Genomic DNA, 21,348 nt, shown 5'->3' on the forward strand with positions numbered 1-21,348 from the left:
AGTCACCGCATCCAGCCCCCCTCCCGGGACCCTTCAAGAGTCTCTGCGCAGGGTCTAGGCCGAGGGTGCACAGCGCGCAGAAAGCGCCTGGGAGAGCGGTGTCCCCCGCGAGCCACCACAAGTTTATCCCTAGGCGCGGAAGCTACCACGGCCTGGGCGAGTGCCGGAAAATTCCCAGCAGGCGGCTTGCCCCGGGGGAGGCCGGCGAAGCGGTCTAGGCTGGTGCTGGCGGAGCCGATTCACGGACCCGGGGTTGTTTACTGGTCCGGGGAGTGGACGCGGCTGCCCACTAACCGGTCGCGGCTGTAGCGGCGGCGGCGAGCGAAGGGTTAAGGGGGCGGCCCCGGAGGCGGGGGCGGAGCCGGGATCTCTGCCGCACCTGGCGCCCCAGGCTCCCAGCCCCGACGCCTCCTGCAGCGCCCGGAGCCGCACCGGGATCGGGAGCTTCGGGAAAAAGCGGCGCGGGAGCCGGCACCCACCGCTGGAGGGGCGGCGACGGCGGCCGTAGCGACCTCGGGAGGCGAGCGGAGCCGCCATGGCCGAGTTCCCGTCCAAAGTGAGCACGCGGACCAGCAGTCCTGCGCAGGGCGCCGGAGCCTCGGTGTCGGCGCTGCGCCCGGACCTGGGCTTCGTGCGCTCCCGCCTCGGGGCGCTCATGCTGCTGCAGCTGGTGAGAGCGCGCGCGGGCCCACGGGGTTGGCCTGGAGGTCCCGGTCCGGCCAGGATGGGTGAGGGACTCCGGCGCTGCGTTCATTCTTCGCGAACCTTGCGCTCCCCACCCGGGCTCACACTCTCACCGACGCGTTGCGCGTACCCCTAGGGCGCTTCCCGCACGGACGCCCCCAAGATCGCCCTGCATCCCTCTCACCACGAGACTCCCCCGTGGCCGTCCCTGCGAGCGTGAGCACCCTGCATCGTGTACAGAGTGCCCACTGCCCGTGCCCCATCGTGCCCCCTTCAAGGTGGTTACCAGCGGCCACAGAGAAGCCCCCACCGGAGCCACAGTCACTGAGCACAACCCCCCAACCCTTCCCAGCCGTCCCTTCCCTCCTCTCTCTTTTTCACCCCTCTTTCTGCCCGGACAGTGCCCCCAGCCCTCTAGGGAACCCAGTCTGAGGCAAAGTCCACTCTCTGACCACCTTCTGCCCCGCTCCCAGCGGCTCCGGGTGGCCGCACCCATGAACATTCCTCATCTAATCTAGAGGGCACATCCGACTCCCCAACACGCACACTCAGGCACTACCCTGTGGGCGCCCACGCGGGAACCGGGCTCTTCTAGCTTTCTCTGGGTGACCCGCCAGGTTTCAGCCGGTTTAGCCAGCCCCACGGGGCCCAGATATCGCTGGAGGGTGGGGTTTGTGGGTAGCCAGGGGCAAGACTCCTACTCTCCCCCAGACCCCTGTACAGACCCCAACTGAGGAGGACCCATGGGAACATCCTCCACTCCCACACCAGCCACAGGCCCGGATGTTAGCTTCTTCCTCTGCCACCCTTTCGTGAGAGCCTGGAAGGTGGGTGAGGGCCTGATACATTTTCAGAGGACTCAGGTGGAATTGGAGTTGGGGCAATCCAGCGAGTGGACATTTCCCACTGTCTCCTACTGCTGGGTGCTAGCGCTGCTGCGAGGCCCAAGCTGGAGGGCAGGGTGGTTGCTTTGGTGCCAGACCCTGGGCTGAGGTCCAGTCTCCCTCCCCTGACCTCTCCAGGTGCGGGCCCACCTCCACCTGGGTCAGTGCTATCTCATTTCAGGATTTCTCAGATCTCTGTGGGCCCCCTCCCCAGCCTCTGAATCTCCTGGTGGGTTTGTTTAAAATTTAGATTATTGGACTCCACCCCCGGAAAAAAATGTGCAATTGGAATTTGAATCTCAGAAAGTACAGCCAGAAATCTACATTTTTAACACTTCTCCCAGAGTTTTTTGTTTGTTTCTCTTTTGGGGTGTGGGGGAGAAGATTCTATCTTCTGAGGGAAGAGGTCTAGTTCCTGGAATCATTTAATTCTGCAGATGGGGAGAGCCACTGACCCCGCCACTGCTGGAATGCTCGGCTCTGGGCTGGTTGTGAGGGGCACAGCCATGAGCAGCTGCCTGGCTGCCTAGGGGAGAGCCAGGTGGGTGTGAGAAGTGGTGCGAAAGGGCAGAGGAGAAGGAGAGCAATTCTACGACCAGGAAGGCTTCTTGGAGGAGGTGGTTTTTGAGCAGAAACTTCACTGAAATCTGAGGCAGAGGCAGGGAAAGGGTGTTCCAAGGGCAGGGAACAGTGTGAGCCAAGATGTGGTGATGAGAAAGTTGAATTAATTTGCAGGGAGTAGGCAACAGGTTGGTGGTGCTGGAGTTGAAGCACTTGTTTCTGGTGTGGACCGAAGCCAAGGGCCTTGTGTAACTTCTGTGAGCTACAGGGTCTAGGTTCTGTTGGTGGCCTTAAGAGGTTTTGGAACAGAAGAGGGATCTTGCTGGGTGGAGGATGATGAGCGGCAAGATCCCTGTGAGGGACCCCTCAGCATCCCTGGTGAGGTGGATCCTGAGGCTGGCCCCTGACGGACAGGAGGATTGCTTGTGGCCAGAAGTTCAAGACCAGCCTGGGCAACATATTGAGAACCTGTCTCTACAAAAGAAGGAAAAAAAAATAGCCAGGCATGGTGGTATGCGCCTGTGGTCTCAGCTGCTTGGGAGGCTGAGGTAGGAGGACCCCTTGTGCCTGGAAGTTCGAGGCTACAGTGACTTTGATCACACCACTGCACTCCAGCCTGGGTGACAGAATGAGACTTTGTCTCAAACAAAAAAAAGAAAAGAAAAGAAAAAAGAAAGAGACTAGCAATAGGGGCAATAGGGGGAATGGAAGTCATTGGAGTAAGAGGAGGATGTTGCTGCTGTGGGCCGCAAGGGTCTTGGTAGCTTCCTCTAGAGAAGGCTTGTGTTCCTGATTGGGGGTGAGTGGGGGCATCCCCTGAGGGCTCAGCAATCCAGCCCTGAGCATCTGGGTCCCGTTACACAGAAGTAGACATTGACGTCTAGGTAGAAGGACTCGCCAGGAGTCCTGTAATAGATCTTGGCACTTGGGTCTCTTGACTCTCGAGGACTGGGTGTGAGGGAAGTGGGCTCCTTTTGCCCCCTACCTGCAGTGCATTTGGGAGGATGAGGGTCTCCCATCAGAGTTCTGAAAATGACCTGCACATTTTAGTACCTTAGAAATCTGCTTGTTGGGGCCGGGCACGGTGGCTCACACCTGTAATTCCAGCACTTTGGGAGGCCGAGGCGGGCGGATCACGAGGTCAGGAGACGGAGACCATCCCGACTAACACGGTGAAACCCTGTCTTTGCTAAAAATACAACAAAATTAGCCTGGCGTGGTGGCGGGCACCTGTAGTCCCAGCTACTCAGGAGGCTGAGGCAGGAGAATGACGTGAACCCAGGAGGCGGAGCTTGAAGTGAGCCGAGATGGCGCCACTGCACTCCAGCCTGGGGGACAGAGAGAGACTCTGTCTCAAGAAAAAAAAGAAAAAAAAATCTGCTTGTTGGAGAAGCTGCATCCTGAGCTGTTTCTCTGGCAACAGACAGTTCCACTGGGTCTGAAATGGGATATGTGGGGGTTCATCCAACAGGCACCACCATCTGCTGGGAAGCCATGGTAGCTCCCATCTATCGGGCCAGCACTAGGCTCAGGCCCTTTGCTAAGGCCTTTAGATCCTCTTCATTGGCCCCATTTTACAGGTGAGAAAACTGAGGCTCAGAGGCCAGTTCTTTGCCCAAGATCTCACAGCCCTCCTCCACAGGAGTGATTTTTCTGACTTTTCTGGCCTATAGTCTTAATGACCACGTGTGGCTTTGCTGCTACCTTCCCAGGATCTGTCATTGTGGGGGGAGTGGTGGGGACCCTGGGCCCAGAGCCCGCTTTCCAGGAGCTCTTGGTCAGTGAGAGAGGTGCCCAGAGGATGTGCTTCTCCCAGAGGGATCAGAGAAGGCTTCATGGAGCAGGAAATAAATGAGAAGATGGAAGCTTCTCATCAAGGATTTGATGAATGTTCCTGGTGTGGTGGGAGGAAGGGAAGGTGGGTAGAAAGGCTCCCAGCTCCTGGAGAAGGAGATATACTTTTCATTCGGTATCAGAATGTGTCCTGAAGAACCAATCTCAGTATTCTTCACAGATATCTGGTGGTGTTCATTGATTTATCACTATCCTTATTCCTTGTAGATTCAGAAAGAACACCAGATGGAATATGATATTAAACCACATAAGACAGAAGAGTTAAAGCAATATATCTTTAAAAGCTGGTGGTGTGGAGGGGAGAATTGACTTGCAGCAAGTTTAAGGCTGTTGATTATTTGCTGAACTTCCTAGCAGCCTAGGCAAAAAGGGAAACATGAAGAATCTATGCAAATAGCGTCTAAAAAAGGAGGCAGGTCTTTGTTTTGTAATTTTTTTTCTGACCAACGGATTCATGTCACAAGGCAGGCAAGTTTGATCTACAGACAACTCTTTTGGTTTTTTTAAAAAAAGGCGTCAGTGCTACGATTTTTGTGTAACTCAGGTGGAAGAATGCAGAAAGCGTGGTTATTTGCTTATGGGGAGCTCCCAAAGCCTTTTTACAATAAGTATAAAGTAGTGCTATTAGGTGCCCATCTCTCCTTGTTTCAAGCCTCCCCAAGCCGTGGGGAGAAGGATGATCTTATCTGGATTTATTGATAAGTAAATAGGCTCAGAGAGGATGAGGAACTTGTCCAAGGTCACACAGGATAGAGTGGCAAGCTTGGCCTTGCACTTTGATCTGTAAATCCAAAACCTGGCTCTAGCTATGCTTCCTCATCTTGTTTATTTTGGGGGTGGGAAGTTCTAGAGTGCTTTGGAGGGGGAAAAGGGGGACTTCAGGAAGGGAGACTCATCAGGGGCCAAGGCCATCAGGGAGGGCTTCCTGGCAAAGGAAGGGAGAAGGAGGATCAGGACAGACCAGAGCTTGTACAGAGAGACCTGTCAGTCAGTAGGCATCCTTGAGGCCCAGGATGTGGAAGCTGTGTGAATGCCCTGTGGCAGTAAGGCCATTTGGTTTGGTACCTTCTGTCCTTCCATTTTGCCCCACCTCCTGGGATTGGGGGTGGCCACACAATTCCCATTTTGCAGGTGAATAACAGATCAAAAGCCTCACCTAGCTGGGCAGGTGGCAGGGTGGCACATGCCTGTAGTTCCAGCTACTTGGGAGGCTGAGGCAGGAAGATCGCTTGAGCCTCGGAGTTTGAGGCTGCAGTAAGCCATGATCACGTCACTGCACTCTAGCCTGGGTGACAGAGTAAGACCCCTACTTTTTTTTTTTTTCCTGGAGACAAGGTCTTGCTCTGTCACCCAGGCTGGAGTGTAGTAGTGTGATCACAGCTCACTGCAACCTCAACCTCCCAGGCTCAGGCGATCCTCCCACCTTAGGCCTCCTGAGTATCTGGGATGACAGGTACATGCCACAATGCCTGGCTAAGTTTTTATATTTTTTGTAAAGATGGGATTTCATCATGTTTCCCAGACTGGTCTCGAACTCCTGGGCTCCAGCAATCCACCTGCCTTGGCCTCCCAAAGTGCTGAGATTACAGGTGTGAGCCACCACACCCAGTCCTCTACTCTTAACAAAAAAAAAAGGAAGAAGAAAAAGAGAAGCCTTCCCTAGATCTCCATGATCCATGGGGTGGCATGGAGAGTGGTGATGGGAACACAGGCCTGGACGCTGAGAGCCTTGGGTTCAAATCCTGGCTCTGTCCCTTTCTGGCTGCATGATCCTGGGGGAGTTCCCAAATTTCCCTGAGCCTCACTTCCTTGTCTGTTAGATGGTGATGGCGGGATCTAGATCATGCCTGCAAAGAGCTAGCCTAGCACTATATGTGGGAATGAAGGACAGTTTGGATTCACAGGGTTATAGGATCCGAGGGTTCTTACGCAAGCATAAGAGGTCCCTTTGCAGCATCTTCAACATGAACTTGCGTGCTTCCAGAGACAGGGAGCTCAGTTCTTCTTAAGGCTGCCTGTTCCATCCTTGGGCACTTGGGAGTGTTGGAAAGTTCTTCCTTATGGTGATACCGGCTCTGTCTCCAGCCCCAGGAGGCAGACCAGCTCCTCTGCAGATGGAGGGCAGTGCAGGGACTGAAAGCCAACTCTGGTCTCCAGGAAGGGGCTACCTAGATGAGATTGTTGGAGTCCGAGTGAGGTGTGAGCAGGGCTTGGTCACACTGGGATTGCAATGTCTGAGACTCCTGGGGCTTCCCTTAGCACTGAGATTTGTGGGTGGTTCAGTCTTTTTAGTACAGCATTCCAGGCCCTGCATGCCCAATATCTTCATCCAACCCAGCTCCGCTGCACAGAGCAATAAATGCCTTGTATTGTTAGTTCCCCCACACACTCCCCACTTACGGCAATGGGGGGAGTATTGAGTGTTTGGGAATTAATTTGTAATTACATTATGAATATATGAATACATTCTCCTCACAAAATAAAAAAACCTGTACAGATTACACTAAAGCTGTAGTTGGATTACCCACCTCTGTCCTTAAGGGGACAACTATTTTGGGTGTTTCTAGTCTTTTTTCCTGTGCACTTTTGAAAACATTGATAGTTTTATTCTGTATCCTTTGTTCAGCAAGTTGCTTTTCTCATACTTGGTGCATCTGAGAGCTCTTCATGTGCTCTGTCATCCAGGCTGGAGTGCAGTGGCGTAATCTTGGCTCACTGCAACCTCTGCCTCATGGGTTCACGCCATTCTCCTGCTTCAGCCTCCCGAGTAGCTGGGACTACAGGTGCCTGCCACTACACCCAACTCATTTTTGTATTTTTAGTAGAGACGGGGTTTCACCATGTTGGCCAGGCTGGTCTTGAACTCTTGACCTCAGGTGATCCACCTGTCTCGGCCTCCCAAAGTGCTGGGATTACAGACATGAGCCACCGTGCCCGGCCACTCTTCATGTTCTGAGACTTGTCTTCCTTCCTTGTAAACTGTTGTGGAGTAACCCGTAGTGTCCCGGCAGCCTCTGCTCATTTAGCTGTTTCTCTACTGATGGAATTGTTTCATTTTTTGAAAAAAAATTACAGAAACATAATACAAAGCACTGAAATGGTAGAAAGGGTAATCATGAAAATGTAATCTCTCTCATCCCTGACTGACCATGCCCCACAGCTGCCCTCACCCCAGGCAACCACATGCCTTGTGTCTCATTCCAGGGTGAGTGGATGCATATTTCTACAAAAAACCCATAACCTCACTTAACCACAGATAGGTGCTGTCTGTGCGTGTGCCAAGCCATGTTTTTCCCCACGGCAATACACCTAGGGATATTCTGTATCAGTGCACAGCAAGCTGTGTCCATTTTTTTCTTACCTTTATTTACCTAATTTCTTTTTCTTGATTTTTATTTTGTTTGTTTGAGACAGGGTCTTGCTCTGTCACCCAGGCTGGAGTGCAGTGACGTGATCTTGGCTCACTGCAGCCTCTGCCTCCCAAGTTCAAGTGATTCTCCTGCCTCAGCCTCTTAAGTAGCTGGGATTACAGGCATGCACCACCATGGCCTGACTAATTTTTGTATTTTTAGTGGAGACAGAGTTTCACCATGTTGGCCAGGCTGGTCTCAAACTCCTGACCTCAGGTGATCCGCCTGCCTCGGCCTCCCGGAGTGCTGGGATTACAGGCGTGAGCCACCGCACCTGGCCCCTAATTTCTTTAATAGGTAATGTATTTACAATGCTCAAGAATAAAATAGACTGGGAAGGAGTACAGTGAAAAATCTGTGTTCCCTCTTGGTGAAAGTTGACTCCTTCGTGCCCACTCTCAGTTTTCTATATCCCATTTTAAGACTTTCTTTTAGGAGATCTATGCAAATGTGGCTCTAGATTCCTATGCCCAGTTTATATAGTCTCCCCAAGATATATAGTCTAGCCACATCCTTCTGCACTTTTTCTTTTATACTTAAAAAATGAATCTTGGGGGTCCTTTTGTCTCAGTGTGTGGAGTGCAATTGCTTCTTTCTTTATGGCTTCTGTAGTATTCCATCATGCAGCTGTGGTGTGACTGTGTGGTCAGTCCCTTTGTTGACAGACACTTCGGGTTTTCTATTCCTTTGCTGTTGTGCACCCTGCTGCAAGAAATGCCACCAAGTGCATCTGTATGATATGTTTCCAGAAGTGGGACTACTGGGTGGGAGGGTATATGCATTTGGGATTGTGATGTAGATTGCCATATGCCTTCTGGAGAGGTCACACCCTTCCTGCCCGCAACAGCATGCCTCCTGGAAGGTTCCTGTTCCCACAGCCTCCCAACATGGTGATTTAACACACTTCTGGATGTGCCCCAATCTAATAGACCAAAATGATAGGTCAATGTAGTATTATTTTCATTTCTCTCTCTCTTTTTTTTTTTTTGAGACAGAGTCTCACTCTGTCACCCAGCCTGGAGTGTAGTGGCATGATCTTGACTCACTGCAACCTCTGCCTCCCGGGTTCAAGCAATTCTCTGGCCTCAGACTCCCGAGTAGCTGGGATTACAGGCGCCCACCACCAAGCCCGGCTAATTTTTGTATTTTTAGTAGAGACAGGGTTTTGCCATGTTGGCCAAGCTGGTCTTGAACTCCTGACCTCAGGTGATCTGCCTGCCTCAGCCTTCCAAAGTGCTGGGATTACAGGCATGAGCCACGAGGCCCGGCTAATTTTTACATTTTCAGTAGAGACAGGGTTTCGCCATGTTGGCCAGACTGGCCTCGAACTCCTGACCTCAGGTGATCTGCCTGCCTCAGCCTTCCAAAGTGCAGGGATTACAGGCATGAGCCACCAAACCTAGCCTATTTTCATTCTCTTGTTAGTGAGGTTGACCTTTTAAAAAATGTGTTTGGGTTGTTTGTTTGTTTTTGAGCCAGGATCTCACTCTGTCACCCAGGCTGGAGTGGAGTGGCACGATCAGGAATCACTGCAACCTCCGCCTCCTGGGCTCAAGCCATCCTATCACCTCAGCCTGCTGAGTAGCTGGGACTACAGGTGCTCCTCACCATGCCCAGCTAATTTTTGCTAGAGACATGGTCTCACTATATTCCCCAGGCTGATCTCAAGCTCCTGGGCTCAAGCAATACTCCCGCCTCGGCCTCCCAAAGTGCTGAAATTATAAATGCGAGCCTTGGCGCCAGGATCTAAGAGATGTTTAAGAGCCATTTGTATTTCCTTGTCTGTTTGTATTCTTTTTTTTTTTTTTTTTTTTTTGAGACGGAGGGTCGCTCTGTCACCCAGGCTGGAGTGCAGTGGCGCGATCTCGGCTCACTGCAAGCTCCGCCTCCCGGGTTCACGCCATTCTCCTGCCTCAGCCTCTCCGAGTAGCTGGGACTACAGGTGCCCGCCACCACGCCCGGCTAATTTTTTGTATTTTTAGTAGAGACAGGGTTTCACCATGGTCTCGATCTCCTGACCTCGTGATCTGCCCGCCTTGGCCTCCCAAAGTGCTGGGATTACAAGCGTGAGCCACCGCGCCCAGCCAATCTGTTTGTATTCTTTGCTCATTCTACTGAGTGTGGTTGGTCTTTGCCTTAATAACTGCTAGGAGTTCTGGATTATTTGCAATTATTTCTTTCCTAATTTGTTTGTTTTGCTGGGTTTCCCCCCTCCCCCCCATGGTGTTTTTCTTGCCTTGCAAAATTTTGTTTTAGTTTTTTTGTTGCTGAATTTCTTTATTTTATTCTTCTTCCTTTTTTCTTTCTGGGTTCTGGAAATTGAATCATAGTTCAGTCTTTTTCACTCCAGTTGTATCTGTCTGGAATGTATTAACATTGTTACATATTTGTTGTATTTAATTACATTGTTAGCTTCTATTGTGATAGATAATACAGGTTTCCCACTTCCTAGTGATTTAAGTTTCCTTTTTAAAATTAGCTTATATATGTGATATATACAAGTTCATCAATGGGGACTGGTTTAGATAAATTATGATACATCTGTACAATGGTGCATGATGCAGTGAGTAAAAAGATATCCCCCACCCCTCACAGAAGACAATGCAACAGCTCTGTGTGTAACGAGGGACAATCTCCAGGCTACATATTTAAGTGAAAAAAGCAAGGTACAAAATTGTAGCATGCTATCATTTGTGTGGAAGAAGTACACAGATACAAGACACACTTACCTGAAATGCACGTGTGTGTGTGTGTGTGTGTGTGTGTGTGTGTGTGAGAGAGAGAGAGAGAGAGAGAGAGAGAGAGAGAGAAGTCCCTGGGGACACACATAAGAAACCACTCTTGGCCGGGCGTGGTGGCTCACGCCTGAAACCCAGCACTTTGGGGGGCCGGGGCGGGCTGATCGCAAGGTCAGGTGATTGAGACCATTCTGGCTAACATGGTGAAACCCTGTCTCTACTAAAAATACAAAAAATTAGCCGGGCATGGTGGTGGGCGCCTGTAGTCCCAGCTACTTGGGAGGCTGAGGCAGGAGAATGGTGTGAACCCGGGAGGCAGAGCTTGCGGTGAGACAAGATCGCATCACTGCACTCCAGCCTGGGTGACAGAGCAAGACTCCATCTCAGAAAAATAAAAAATAAACTACTCTTGAGCCGGGCACAGTGGCTCACACCTGTAATCCTAGCATTTTGGGAGGCCGAGGCAGGCAGATTGCCTGAGGTCAGGAGCTCGGGACCAGCCTGGCCAATATGGTGAGACCTCATCGCTACTAAAAAGACAAAAAATAGCCTGGCATGGTGGTGCGTACATGTAGTCCCAACTACACGGGAGGCTGAGGCATGAGAATCGCTTGAACCCTGGAGGCAGAGGTTGCAGTGAGCCAAGATTGCGCCACTGCTCTCCAGCCTGGGTGACAGAGCAAGATTCTGTCTCAAAACAAAAACAAAAACAAAACGCACTCTTGGTTGCCTCCAGAAGTTGAGTATCAAATGGAAGACATGATGCTGAATACGCTATTTGGATACCTATCATGTCATATGTATTATATCTTTCAAAGATAAAATCACATATAAAACTTTGAAATAAATGCAAATATTGAGTAAAGAAAAAAATAGGGCCAGGTGTGGTGGCTCACACCTGTAATGCCAGCACTTTGGGAAGCTGAAGCGGGAGGATCACTTGAGCGCAGGAGGTCGAGACCAGCCTGGGCAACAGAGCTAGACCTTGTCTCTACAAAAATTTAAAAATTAGCCAGGCATGGTTGTGCATGCCTGTCCCAGCTCTTGGGAGGGTGAGGTGGGAGGATTGCTTGAGCCCAGGAGTTCAAGGCTGCAGTGAGCTGTCATCATGCCACTACAGTCCAGCCTGGGCAACAGAGTGAGACCCTATTGCCAAAACAATAAAAAATAGTACACGTTCGTGGATATGGCAAAAGCTATGAAGGTGGCGCTTGAATGTCCTCAGGCCCAGAGAGAGAAAGGCACTTTCCCCAGCATCACACAACAGGGAGCAATAGCCTTGAGTTCAGTGTTACGGCTGAGGGACCTTGGGTGATTTTCCCAACCATCTATGAGTGGAAGGAGAACAGGTTACTGGGATAAAGTCTCCCAGGCTGTTGCTGTTGCTGTTGACCTGGCAGGGACAGGCATTGGTCGCTCCTTATCAGCCAGTAAGTTGTTTGTGGCAGAATTTGGTGAGGACCAGGGCCCTGATTTCCCATTCAGAGATTATCTGAGGGATCCCCATGGCTGCTGTTTGCCCAGGTCTCCATGGTGATTGGAAACCTGGGTGGTGGGGGTGCTGTCTTTCTTGGCAGCCCAGTGGGCTGAGCCCTGATTGTGACAAAAGCCAGGCCCAGGCCCTTTGCTGTCGGGCTGGGTTGGTCCCTCCTGTTTGTCCAGTGGGGAGAGGCCAGGGTGGTACCCCAAGGTCTCACAGGGAGTTGCGGGCAGGGAGACAGGTCAAAGGTCAGGTAGGGCCCAAATCCTGAACTGCTAGGGAACAGACACAGGCCTGTTCTGGGATGTTCTAGATTTTATTTGGGGCTGGGGTCAGACACCAGATGAGCTTTTTCACATCTGCCACTCTATGTGAGGGTGGCAGGATGGGAGCACTGCCCCCCCAACTTTTTTTTTTTTTTTGAGATGGAGTCTCGCTCTGTCCCCCAGGCTGGAGTGCAGTGGCACGATCTTGGCTCACTGCAAGCTCCACCTCCCGAGTTCACACCATTCTCCTGCCTCAGCCTCCAGAGTAGCTGGGACTACAGGCGCCCACCACCATGCCCGGCTAATTTTTTGTATTTTTTTAGTACAGACAGGGTTTCACCATGTTAGCCAGGATGGTCTCAATCTCCTGACCTCATGATCCACCCGCCCGGCCTCCCAAAGTGCTGAGATTATAGGTGTGAGCCACTGCGCCTGGCCCCCCACACCCCCAACTTTTTTTAAGACAGGGTCTCACTCTGTCACTCAGGCTGGAGTGCAGTAGTGTGATCATGGCTCACTGCAGTCTCGACCTTCTGGGCTCACATGATCCTCCTGCCTCGGCCTCCCAAGTAGCTGGGACCACAGGCATGTGCCACCATGCCTGGCTAATTGGCTTATTTTGTTTTTGTTTTTTTGTAGAGATGGGGATCTTGCTTATGATGCCCAGGCTGGTCTCAAATTCCTGGGCTCCAAGCATTCCTCCTACCTTGGCCTCCCAAAGTGCTGGGATTGCAGGTATGAGCCACTGTGCTCTGCCAGTGGGCCCCTCCTTGAAGTTGAGACAGACAAGCCTTGCTCAAGGTCACCGAGAACATCAGTGCCAGCATTGGGTGTAGAACCAGTGTTGCAGGAAGTCCAGGGAGAGAGGAGGATCCTCACTTTAGCACCCCCATTCCTCCAGCAGGCTGAGGCCAGGGTGCACGGGGCTGATGAAGCTCTATACACTCCCAACAGCAGCTGGTTCTTTCTCTGGAGGGGCCGATGGAAGGATGAGGTGGCCCTGGGGTGCTGAGACTATAAGCTTCTTGTTATCCCAGCTGCCCTGGGTTCGAGTTCTGCCACTGCCCCCTCTCAGCTCTGGCTTCAAGAGCAGTGATGCTCTCTTCAAATACAGTAGTCTCCAGGGGAATGTCCCCACATCCTGGGTGACAAGGGAAGGGGAGCCTGGGCCACAGAACTATCCAGGTCCCAGTCCTTACCAGGCATGACCTTGGTTCAGGTCCAGATCTTCCAAGAGCCTCAGTTTTCCTCATCAGTGGAATGGGTCAAGTGTTTCCCTTGAAAGGGTTGGGCCCAGAAGGAGGAAGGCCCTGGGGGTAAAGCCCTGGCGGGGTCCTGGCAGGGTACTTGCGGGGGCGGGAGTTGGAGGGAATGAATGCAGGGCTCCACCTGGGACTTTACAAGGAGGGTAAGGCCTTCCTGGGAACTCTCTGTGTGGCTGGAGGGGCCTGGGTGCTGGGGAGGCTTGGGTAGGCTTTGTGGGGTAGGCCTAGGAGACCCTGGGAAGGAGGGAGGAAGCAGAGGAGGGGACCGGCAGGCAGGGAGCTCTGAGTTTCTGAGATCCCACCTGCGAGTGCTGCCACCTGCTCTGAGAGCCAGAGGGGGCCTTGGAGTATCACTCAAGAGGCCCCCACCTGCCTTTACACACCTGGGGGCTGCCTGTGGAGGGAGGACCTACTTGATCTGACCAGAGGGCAGAATGGGAATGGGGTGGGATTAAGTAGGGGGTAGTTTGAGTTCAAGTTGGGAAGACTTTTCTTTTTTTTTCTTTTTTTATTTTTGAGACAGAGCTTTGCTCTTGTTGCCCAGGCTGGGTGCAATGGTGCGATCTTGGCTCACTGCAACCTCTGCCTTCTAGGTTCAAGCAATTCTCTTGCCTCAGCCTCCCAAGTAGCTGGGATTACAGGTGCCCGCCACCACGCCCAGCTAACTTTTTGTATTGTTATTAGAGGCGGGGTTTCACCATGTTGGCCAGGCTGGTCTGGAATGCCTGACTTCAGGTGATCCACCTGCCTCGACCTCCCAAAGTGCTGGAATTACAGGTGTGAGCCACCGTGCCCGGCTGGGAAGACTTTTTTAAAGCCCTAAGGGGGGACCTCACAGCAAGGATGAGGTGGTAGTGGCTCCTTGGCTGCAAGTACACGTGGGGGCTGCAGGACCTTGCTGGGGGTCCAGGGGCGGCTCAGCCACTGGGGTAGGTGTGCTGCAACCTCTTCTGCCTTTGGCATTGAAATGCTCTCTGCTCTGAGACCCAGGACTCAGGAATAACAAGCGATACAATGAACGCTTTGGAGGAGGACCAGATCTGAGCCCCCACCTCCAGCATCGTCCTCCTGCCATAGCCCCAGGAAGCAGGGCCCACGCGGGAGGTGGGGGTGGGGTGGCTGTGGCCTGGGGTGGGGACCCTCGCTGCCAAGCTCCCCACTGTGTTCCCAGGGCATAGAACAGCTCCTGGCACAGTTTGTTTAATGACTGAATGACTCCGTTTGGTGACTTACATGCCCATTTTTCCAATGACAAAAGAGAGCTTAGGGCTGTTCAGTACTGCCCAGGTCTAGTGGACTGGGGCTGGGTTCTGAGTCTGCTGTTGCCTTCCTGGAGAGCGGGGATGACTCCAGGATCCTCGAATGCTGGAATGCATGGCACGGGAATTCCAAGGTGCCCTCCCTCTCACACAGGCAGGGGGTGGTGTGTGGCTGTGTCGTGGCCAGCTTAGGCGCCCGGAGCCTCTGTCCCCTGCCCCTTTGTCTCGTGTGATACAATGGGTGGCTTTTTGTCCCCATAAAGTCCCTTTCACTGTAGGGAGAAGGGCCAGAGCGGGGGTGGGGACCAAGCCTGGCCAGGCTGAGTTCTGAGTGTCCTTGGCTTGCCCAGATGTGTCCCCAGTGAGGGGGACCCCAGGAAGAGTTTGCTTTGCCATGCTGGGCATGGTTTTCCTGGATGGAGCAGTGGGAATAGAGAGGCCGGAGCTGGGGAAGGACTCGGGGGCCTGGGAAGCACTCGGGGGCCATGGATGGACATGGGGGCAGGGGAAGGACTCGAGGGCTGTGGAAGGACTTGGGGGCTGGGGATGGACTCGGGGACTGGGGAAGGACTCGGGGGCTAGGGATGGACTCGGGGGCTGGGGAATGACTCAGGGGCCAGTAAAGGACTCGGGGACTGGAAAAGGGAGTTGTGGATAGACTTGGGGACTGTGTTTGGACTCGGGGGCCATGGAAGGATTTGCTGCCTTGGCCCCTTTGGCCGTCACGTTGTTTCTAAAACCTTTGGTTCAGTCATCCATGTTTAAAAAGCTGATTTTCGCCAGGTGCAGTGGCTCATGCCTGTAATCTCAGCACTTTGGGAGGCCAAGGTAGGTGGATCATCTGAGGTCAGGAGTTTGAGACCAGCCTGGCCAACATGGTGAAACCCTGTCTCTACCAAAAATACAAAAATTAGCTGGGCATGGTGGTGGCACGCACCTGTAATCCCAGCTATTTGAGAGGCTGAGGCAGGAGAATGACTTGAACCCAGGAGGCAGAGGTTGTAGTGAGCCGAGATTGCGCCACTGCACTCCAGCCTGGGCAACAAAGCGAGACTCCATGAGATAAATAAATAAATAGCTGATTTCCATATAAAATCCAGAATTCTAGTGTCTCTTGAAAAATTAGAAACTTTGGTCACCCCAGGCCTACATTCCCAGCAGCCACTCCAGAGACTCCCCAGCCCACTGTAGTCATTCCTGTGACCTGCCAGCCCTGGCAGCTGCTGAGCTTGAGCCCTGGTGTCCTCTAGGCCCCGGCTGCCTTCCTGCCTCATGGCTTCCCTCTCTGGGATTTCCCTCCCCCAGCCCCGGACTGTCTCACAGCCCTCACGACTGTTCACGACTGCTATGGCTTTTAATGTTTTCTTTCACATGGTTTCATCTGCATGACACACCTGTGAGGTGACCGGGTGTCCCCCTAGGGTCCCTGTACCCCAATTTCCTCACTTGCCAGTTGAGGAAACAGACCAAAAAGGTTAGGTGACTCCCCCAAGGCCACACAGTGAGCCCACAAAGGTCTGACGCTGCCCTGGAAGTGAGGAGGGTGAAAAGAGTTGGGGTGACTGTCTTTGCATGACAGCTCAGAGTCCATAGGGTTGGTCGAACCCCTCCCTTTGGGGCCCCTGGAGGAGGCCCATGTTCAGGAGTGTTGACCTCAGGCTGCGGGGAATCTCAGAGAACAGCAAGCCAAACTTCCCTGCTTCCATTGTGCCAGGGGTGAAGGGGTCTGCCCAAGGCCCCTCAGCCTATGAGGAGCTGAGGGAGTGCAGCTTCAAGGAAGATCTGAGGGCTGGGCTGGATTTCTGGGGCCTCCTGTGGGAGCACCACTACCTTATCTGTCAGGCGGGTGGGGTTGGCACTGACGTGGGTCCTTATCTGTGCCCGGGCTGTGCCTGGTGCTTGAATGTGGATACTGTCATGCTCTCAGTGAGGCCTCGCCCTCCTGAGGAGCCGCACACACCGTGGCGAATGCAGGAAAGTAGGCCCAGGGCCTGACTTGAAAACCCATGTTCTTAACCCCTCAGGGTGATCATGACACCTGGCCATATTGAATATTAAGCCTATGCTGGTTGCCGATCTAAGTACCTTGCTCAAAACTACCCTAGGGCCCAGGCAGGAGGATTGGTTAAGCCTAGGAGTTCTAGACTAGCCTGGGCAACATAGGGAGACCCCACCTCTACAAAAATTAAAAATAGCTAGGAGTGGTGGTGCATGTCTATAGTCCCAGCTACTTGGGAGGCTGAGGTGGGAGGATCACTTGAGCCCAGGAGGTCGAGGCTGCAGTGAGCTGCAATAGCGCCATTGCACTCTAGCCTGGGTGACAAAGTGAGACCCTGTCTCAAAAACAAAACAAAACAAAACAAAACCACCCTAGGGGGTAGATACATTTCAAAGATGAAGAAAGATGAAGACAAAGGCACAGAGAGGCTAAGCCACTTGCCTGAGGTCACACAGCTAGTTAAGTTGGCAGGGCCAGAGCATGAATTCAAGGAGTCGATAGGCCACCCCTCCAACAGAACCAATGCCAGTGTCACTCAGGTGAACAAGGTCATGACACCCATCCACAGATTCAGAGAGTAGCTGAGAAAAACCTATTCATTTCCTGCGGCTGCCGTAACAAAGTTCCACAAACTGGGTGGCAGAAATATATTGTCTCGGTTACTGAAATCAAGGTGTTGGCAGGGTTGCTTTCTTCTGGGACTCTGAGGGAGAGTCTGTCCCATGTCCCCCTCCTGGCTTCTGGTGGTGACCGGCAAGCCTTGGTGTGCCTTGGCTTACAAATGCATCACTCTCGTCTCTGCCCTGTCTTCACACAGTGGTCTCCCCTTGTGGTCTCTGTGCCCACATTTCTCTTACGAGGACACTGGTCATTGGATTAGAGATGCCCCCAATCCAGTATAACCCCCCCTTAACTTGAGCATGTCTGCAAACACTATTTTCTTTTATTTTATTTATTTCTCTCTCTTTCTTTTTCTTTCTTTCTTTCTTTCTTTCCCTTCCTTCCTTCTTTCTTTCTTTTTTTTTTTTAGACGGAGTTTCGGTCTTGTTGCCTGGGGTGGAGTGCAGTGGCGCAGTCTCGGCTCACTGCAACCTTTGTCTCCTGGGTTCCAGCGATTCTCCTGCCTCTCCCAAGTAGCTGGGATTACAGGCACATGCCACCATGTCTGGCTAATTTTTTGTATTTTTAGTAGAGGCGGGGTTTCACCACGTTGGCCAGGCTGGTCTTGAACTCCTGACCTTAGGTGATCCACCTGCCTCAGCCTCCCAAAGTGCTGGGATTACAGGTGTGAGCCACCGTGCCAGGCCTTGTTTTGTTTTGTTTCTGAGACAGAGTCCCACTCTGTCCCCCAGGCTGGAGTGCAGTGTTGCGATCTCAGTTCACTGCAACCTCTGCCTCCTGGGTTCAAGTGATTCTCCTGCCTCAGCCTCCTGAGTAGCTGGGATTACAGACACCCGCCACCATGCCCGGCTAATTTTTGTATTTTTACTGGAGACGGGTTTCTCCATATTGGCCAAGCTGGTCTCAAACTCCTGTCCTTAACTGATCACGCACCTCGGGCTCCCAAAGTGCTGGGATTACAGGTATGAGCCACTGCGCCTGGCCAGACCCTGTTTTCAAATAAGGCCACATTCCCAGGTACTAGGGGTTAGGACTTGAACATATTTTGGGGAAAACATTGCAAACCACAACAAGAGATGAGGAAAAACTTCCCTCAGAGTCAGTGAAGGGCATGCACCCTGCAGGAACCTGGCCTGTCTGGCTGTCAGTGTTGGCAGCTTCTGGGGAAACTGTAATAACAGGGTTTCACTGGAGCAAGGAGTGCCTCTTGGTCGGGCATTTGTGACGAATCTTCTTTCTGATCCTGCAGGTGGTTTTAACAAAAACATCTGTTTGTTACCCAATTGTTTGGAAATTCTTTGAAGATGCAAAGGTCATTTTTGACACTGTAGTCTTCATATGTAAAAAAAAGTTCCTAATCCAAATTATTCAGGTTTTCAGAAAAGCAAAAAAAAAGGCCCTGTGCCCTTGAGATTTCCAGACAGTTCCCTTTGTTTATCTGCAGGACCTGTCTTGGGGGGGCATGGCAGGGACCTCAGAGAGCTGGGAAGGAGGGGAGGATGTGGTTTGCCTGTGTGTGTAGGAGACAGACAGTTAGATGTTCATGTAGACACCTGCAGAAAAACACGGGGACAGATGAACACGTAAGCAAGAGAGACCTACAGGGCCCAGGGGTGAAGGCATAGAGTTGTGTTCCCAGATACCCATGTGGCACCCTTCCTGCCCCTCCCTCACCTCCCTGGGTCTTTGCTTATCATCACCTTGCCAGTGAGATCTTTCTTGGCCCCTTCTCCATAGACGTTTGTTAAATGTATGAACCCAGAGAGATGCCCACAGCGAGGCCTGTGTTGGGTGCCCTGTTCTGAGCAGGGTCTCTCTGGGGGGACTGGGCTGGGGTCTCAGGGACCAGGAGAAACCAGTTTGTCTGGTTCAAATGCAGGAATGAACCTTCCTTGTTCTAGGGCAGAAACCAAGGCGGCTCCCCAGGCACAGAGCCAGGCAGCACAGCCAGAAGGAATGCCAGAAATTCCCAGTGCTTATCCACCGGCTTCATCTGGACGCTGCGTTTGCTGATCTGGAAACCAGGGGTGGGGCTGGAGCACAGCACAGGGTGGGGCAGGGATGGGGGACGGCGGGGGGGAGCCTGGGTGCCCAGCCCAGCCTGGCTCTTGGAGCCAGCTGAAGTGTCCTCATTTTTTACACTTCACTAAATAACTCATAGTAGCGCAGGTTCCGAGGAAGCATGGATCTGGGTTCGTGTCCTTCCCTATCCTTTTACAATTTTTTATTTATTTTTTGAGACAGGGTCTCTGTCACCCAGGCTGGAGTGCAGTGGCTCAATCATGGCTCACTGCAGCCTTGACTTCCCAGGCTCCATTGATCCTCCCCCTCAGCCTCCCAAGTATCTAGGACCACAGGCACATGCCACTATGCCCAGCTAAATGTTATATTTTTGGTAGAGATGGGGTTTTCCCGTGTTGTCCAGGCGGGTCTCGAACCCCTGAGCTCAAGTGATCCACCTGCCTCAGCCTCCCAAAGTGCTGGGATTACAGGTGTGAACCACTGCGCCCGGCCTCCTGCCCTGTCCTTTACCCACAGTGACCACAGGCACATCGCCTCCTGAGATTCCCTTTGGAAGATGGGGATAACAAATAGAACATTTGAGGAGGGTCTGGTGATGGAGGAATCAATGAGACGTGTCTGGCACAGAGCGGGAGGGCATTGAGTGGTTATTGTGACCTAGGCTGTGAGTCATGGGACAGGTGATTGATAGGCGTATGATAGTGGAAACCTGAATTGGTCTTTTCTTGATTTTTGGTTCATTGCATTTTCTGACTTTAGTTAGTTGGAAGCCGGCAATACAGTGGCAGCGGAGGCCCATGAGGAATTGGCTTTAAATGAAAAAATAATTGTTTATCTTGGACACACCCAGTTCTCACCTGGAGAAGGGATGGAGGCGTGCTGCCTGAAGTGTTTGTTCTCCTTCAGAACACTGGCCTCCCCCCGGCTCTGGGGGTTCGTGGCCTCTCCAGGTGTGTCTGTTTCTGGCAGGGTGTTGTTCTGAGACATCTTGCCCTGGGTCCACACTTGTAAGGGCTCTGCCCCCAGCTTGGTGTGTGACAGCGGGCAAGGCCCTGCGGCTCCGCCCTGGCTTCCTCACCTGCCTGCCCTCACCTGGCCTGCTTGTGGCGGTGAAAGGAGAGTGCTGACGGGCAGCAGAGGCTGGCAGGGTGCTGTGTGGCGGGGGGTGTGTCGCTGGAGCTTCACCCCAGTGTGGGGAGGAGCAGGTGCTGAGCCCTGGAGAGAGGGACACCTTCCCTGAGCCTCCCACTTCGGGCTGAGCCCCTTACTTGGGTTGGGGGGAGGCGAGGCCGGGGGCAGTTCACAGATGGACACCTGCTTCTTATTATTTTATTTTGTTAATTTAATTTTAATTTTATTTATTTTAGTTTATTTTGAGACAGGGTCTTGCTGTTGCTCAGGCTGGAGTACAGTGGCACAGTCATGGCTCACTGTAGCCTCAACCTCCCAGATTCAAGCGATCCTCCCCTCTCAGCCTCCCAAGTAGCTGGGACCACAGATGCACCACCACCACACTTGGCTAATTTTTAAATTATTTGGCAGAGATGGGCTCCCTGTATATTGCCCAGGATGGGGTCTTGAATGCCTGGGCTCAGGCAATCCTCCCACCTTGGCCTCCCCAAATGCTGGGATTACAGGCATGAGCCACCACGCCCAGCCCCGCTGCTTCCTCTTTCAATACACAGCGCGTGTGCAGGGCAGGGTTCTGATATCTGTCATGGATGCAGAAATAGGATTGTTAGTTCCTAAGCACATTGTGTATTTAGCGTATATTGTGTGTCCGGGACTGTTGGGCACTGAAGATACAGCAAAGAACAAAACCCAGAATCTTCCTCGGAGAGCAGGGAAGGTACTCGGTCAGCGTCACACAGCCACACAGATTTTGACTTCCAAGCTCGAGGCCCCACCTGCCACTTCCCCACTGGGCCACACCCTTCCCGAGCCAGATCCCTGGGGGATGGGGAGGAGGCGGAGGAAGGAGGGTTGTGAGGGCTGAGGGCTCCCTGGGCCAGCTCAGCTACAGGCCCCCCAGTCTTGTCCCTGGCTTCTGTAGGGATCCACACAGGAGCTTCCCTTCTGGTCCTTGATGAGGGTGCTTTTGGATGGGGTGCCTGGCAGGCACCCCAGCTCTGTCTGTGCTCTGGGCCCAGGCCCTCAGGTGCTCTAGGGGCTGGCGGCAGCCCCTCAGCTGCTGGGAGCAGCCAGGACTTTCTGTCTCCAAACCCTAGCAGCCAGAGGCAGGTCCTGCTCTGGAGCCGCTTTTCTGATCCCGCTGACTTGTCCTTGGGCTGGTGGCAAGGTCACT

At 52.7% G+C, this 21,348-nt stretch overlaps 1 protein-coding gene across 1 annotated transcript in view; it reads left to right on the forward strand.

The window, feature by feature from the left end:
- The first annotated feature begins 369 nt into the window (after positions 1–369).
- The window catches only part of PLLP (plasmolipin), a 28,885-nt gene continuing 7,906 nt past the window's right edge, over positions 370–21,348 (forward strand). The window contains exon 1 of the mRNA XM_003263095.4: positions 370–670. Coding sequence (XP_003263143.1) covers positions 536–670 — 135 coding nt within the window. The 5' untranslated portion in view covers positions 370–535. The remainder of the gene's footprint in view (positions 671–21,348) is intronic.

Source organism: Nomascus leucogenys, chromosome 2 (genome assembly GCF_006542625.1).
Source record: "Nomascus leucogenys isolate Asia chromosome 2, Asia_NLE_v1, whole genome shotgun sequence".
NCBI classification, from domain to species: Eukaryota; Metazoa; Chordata; class Mammalia; order Primates; family Hylobatidae; genus Nomascus; species Nomascus leucogenys.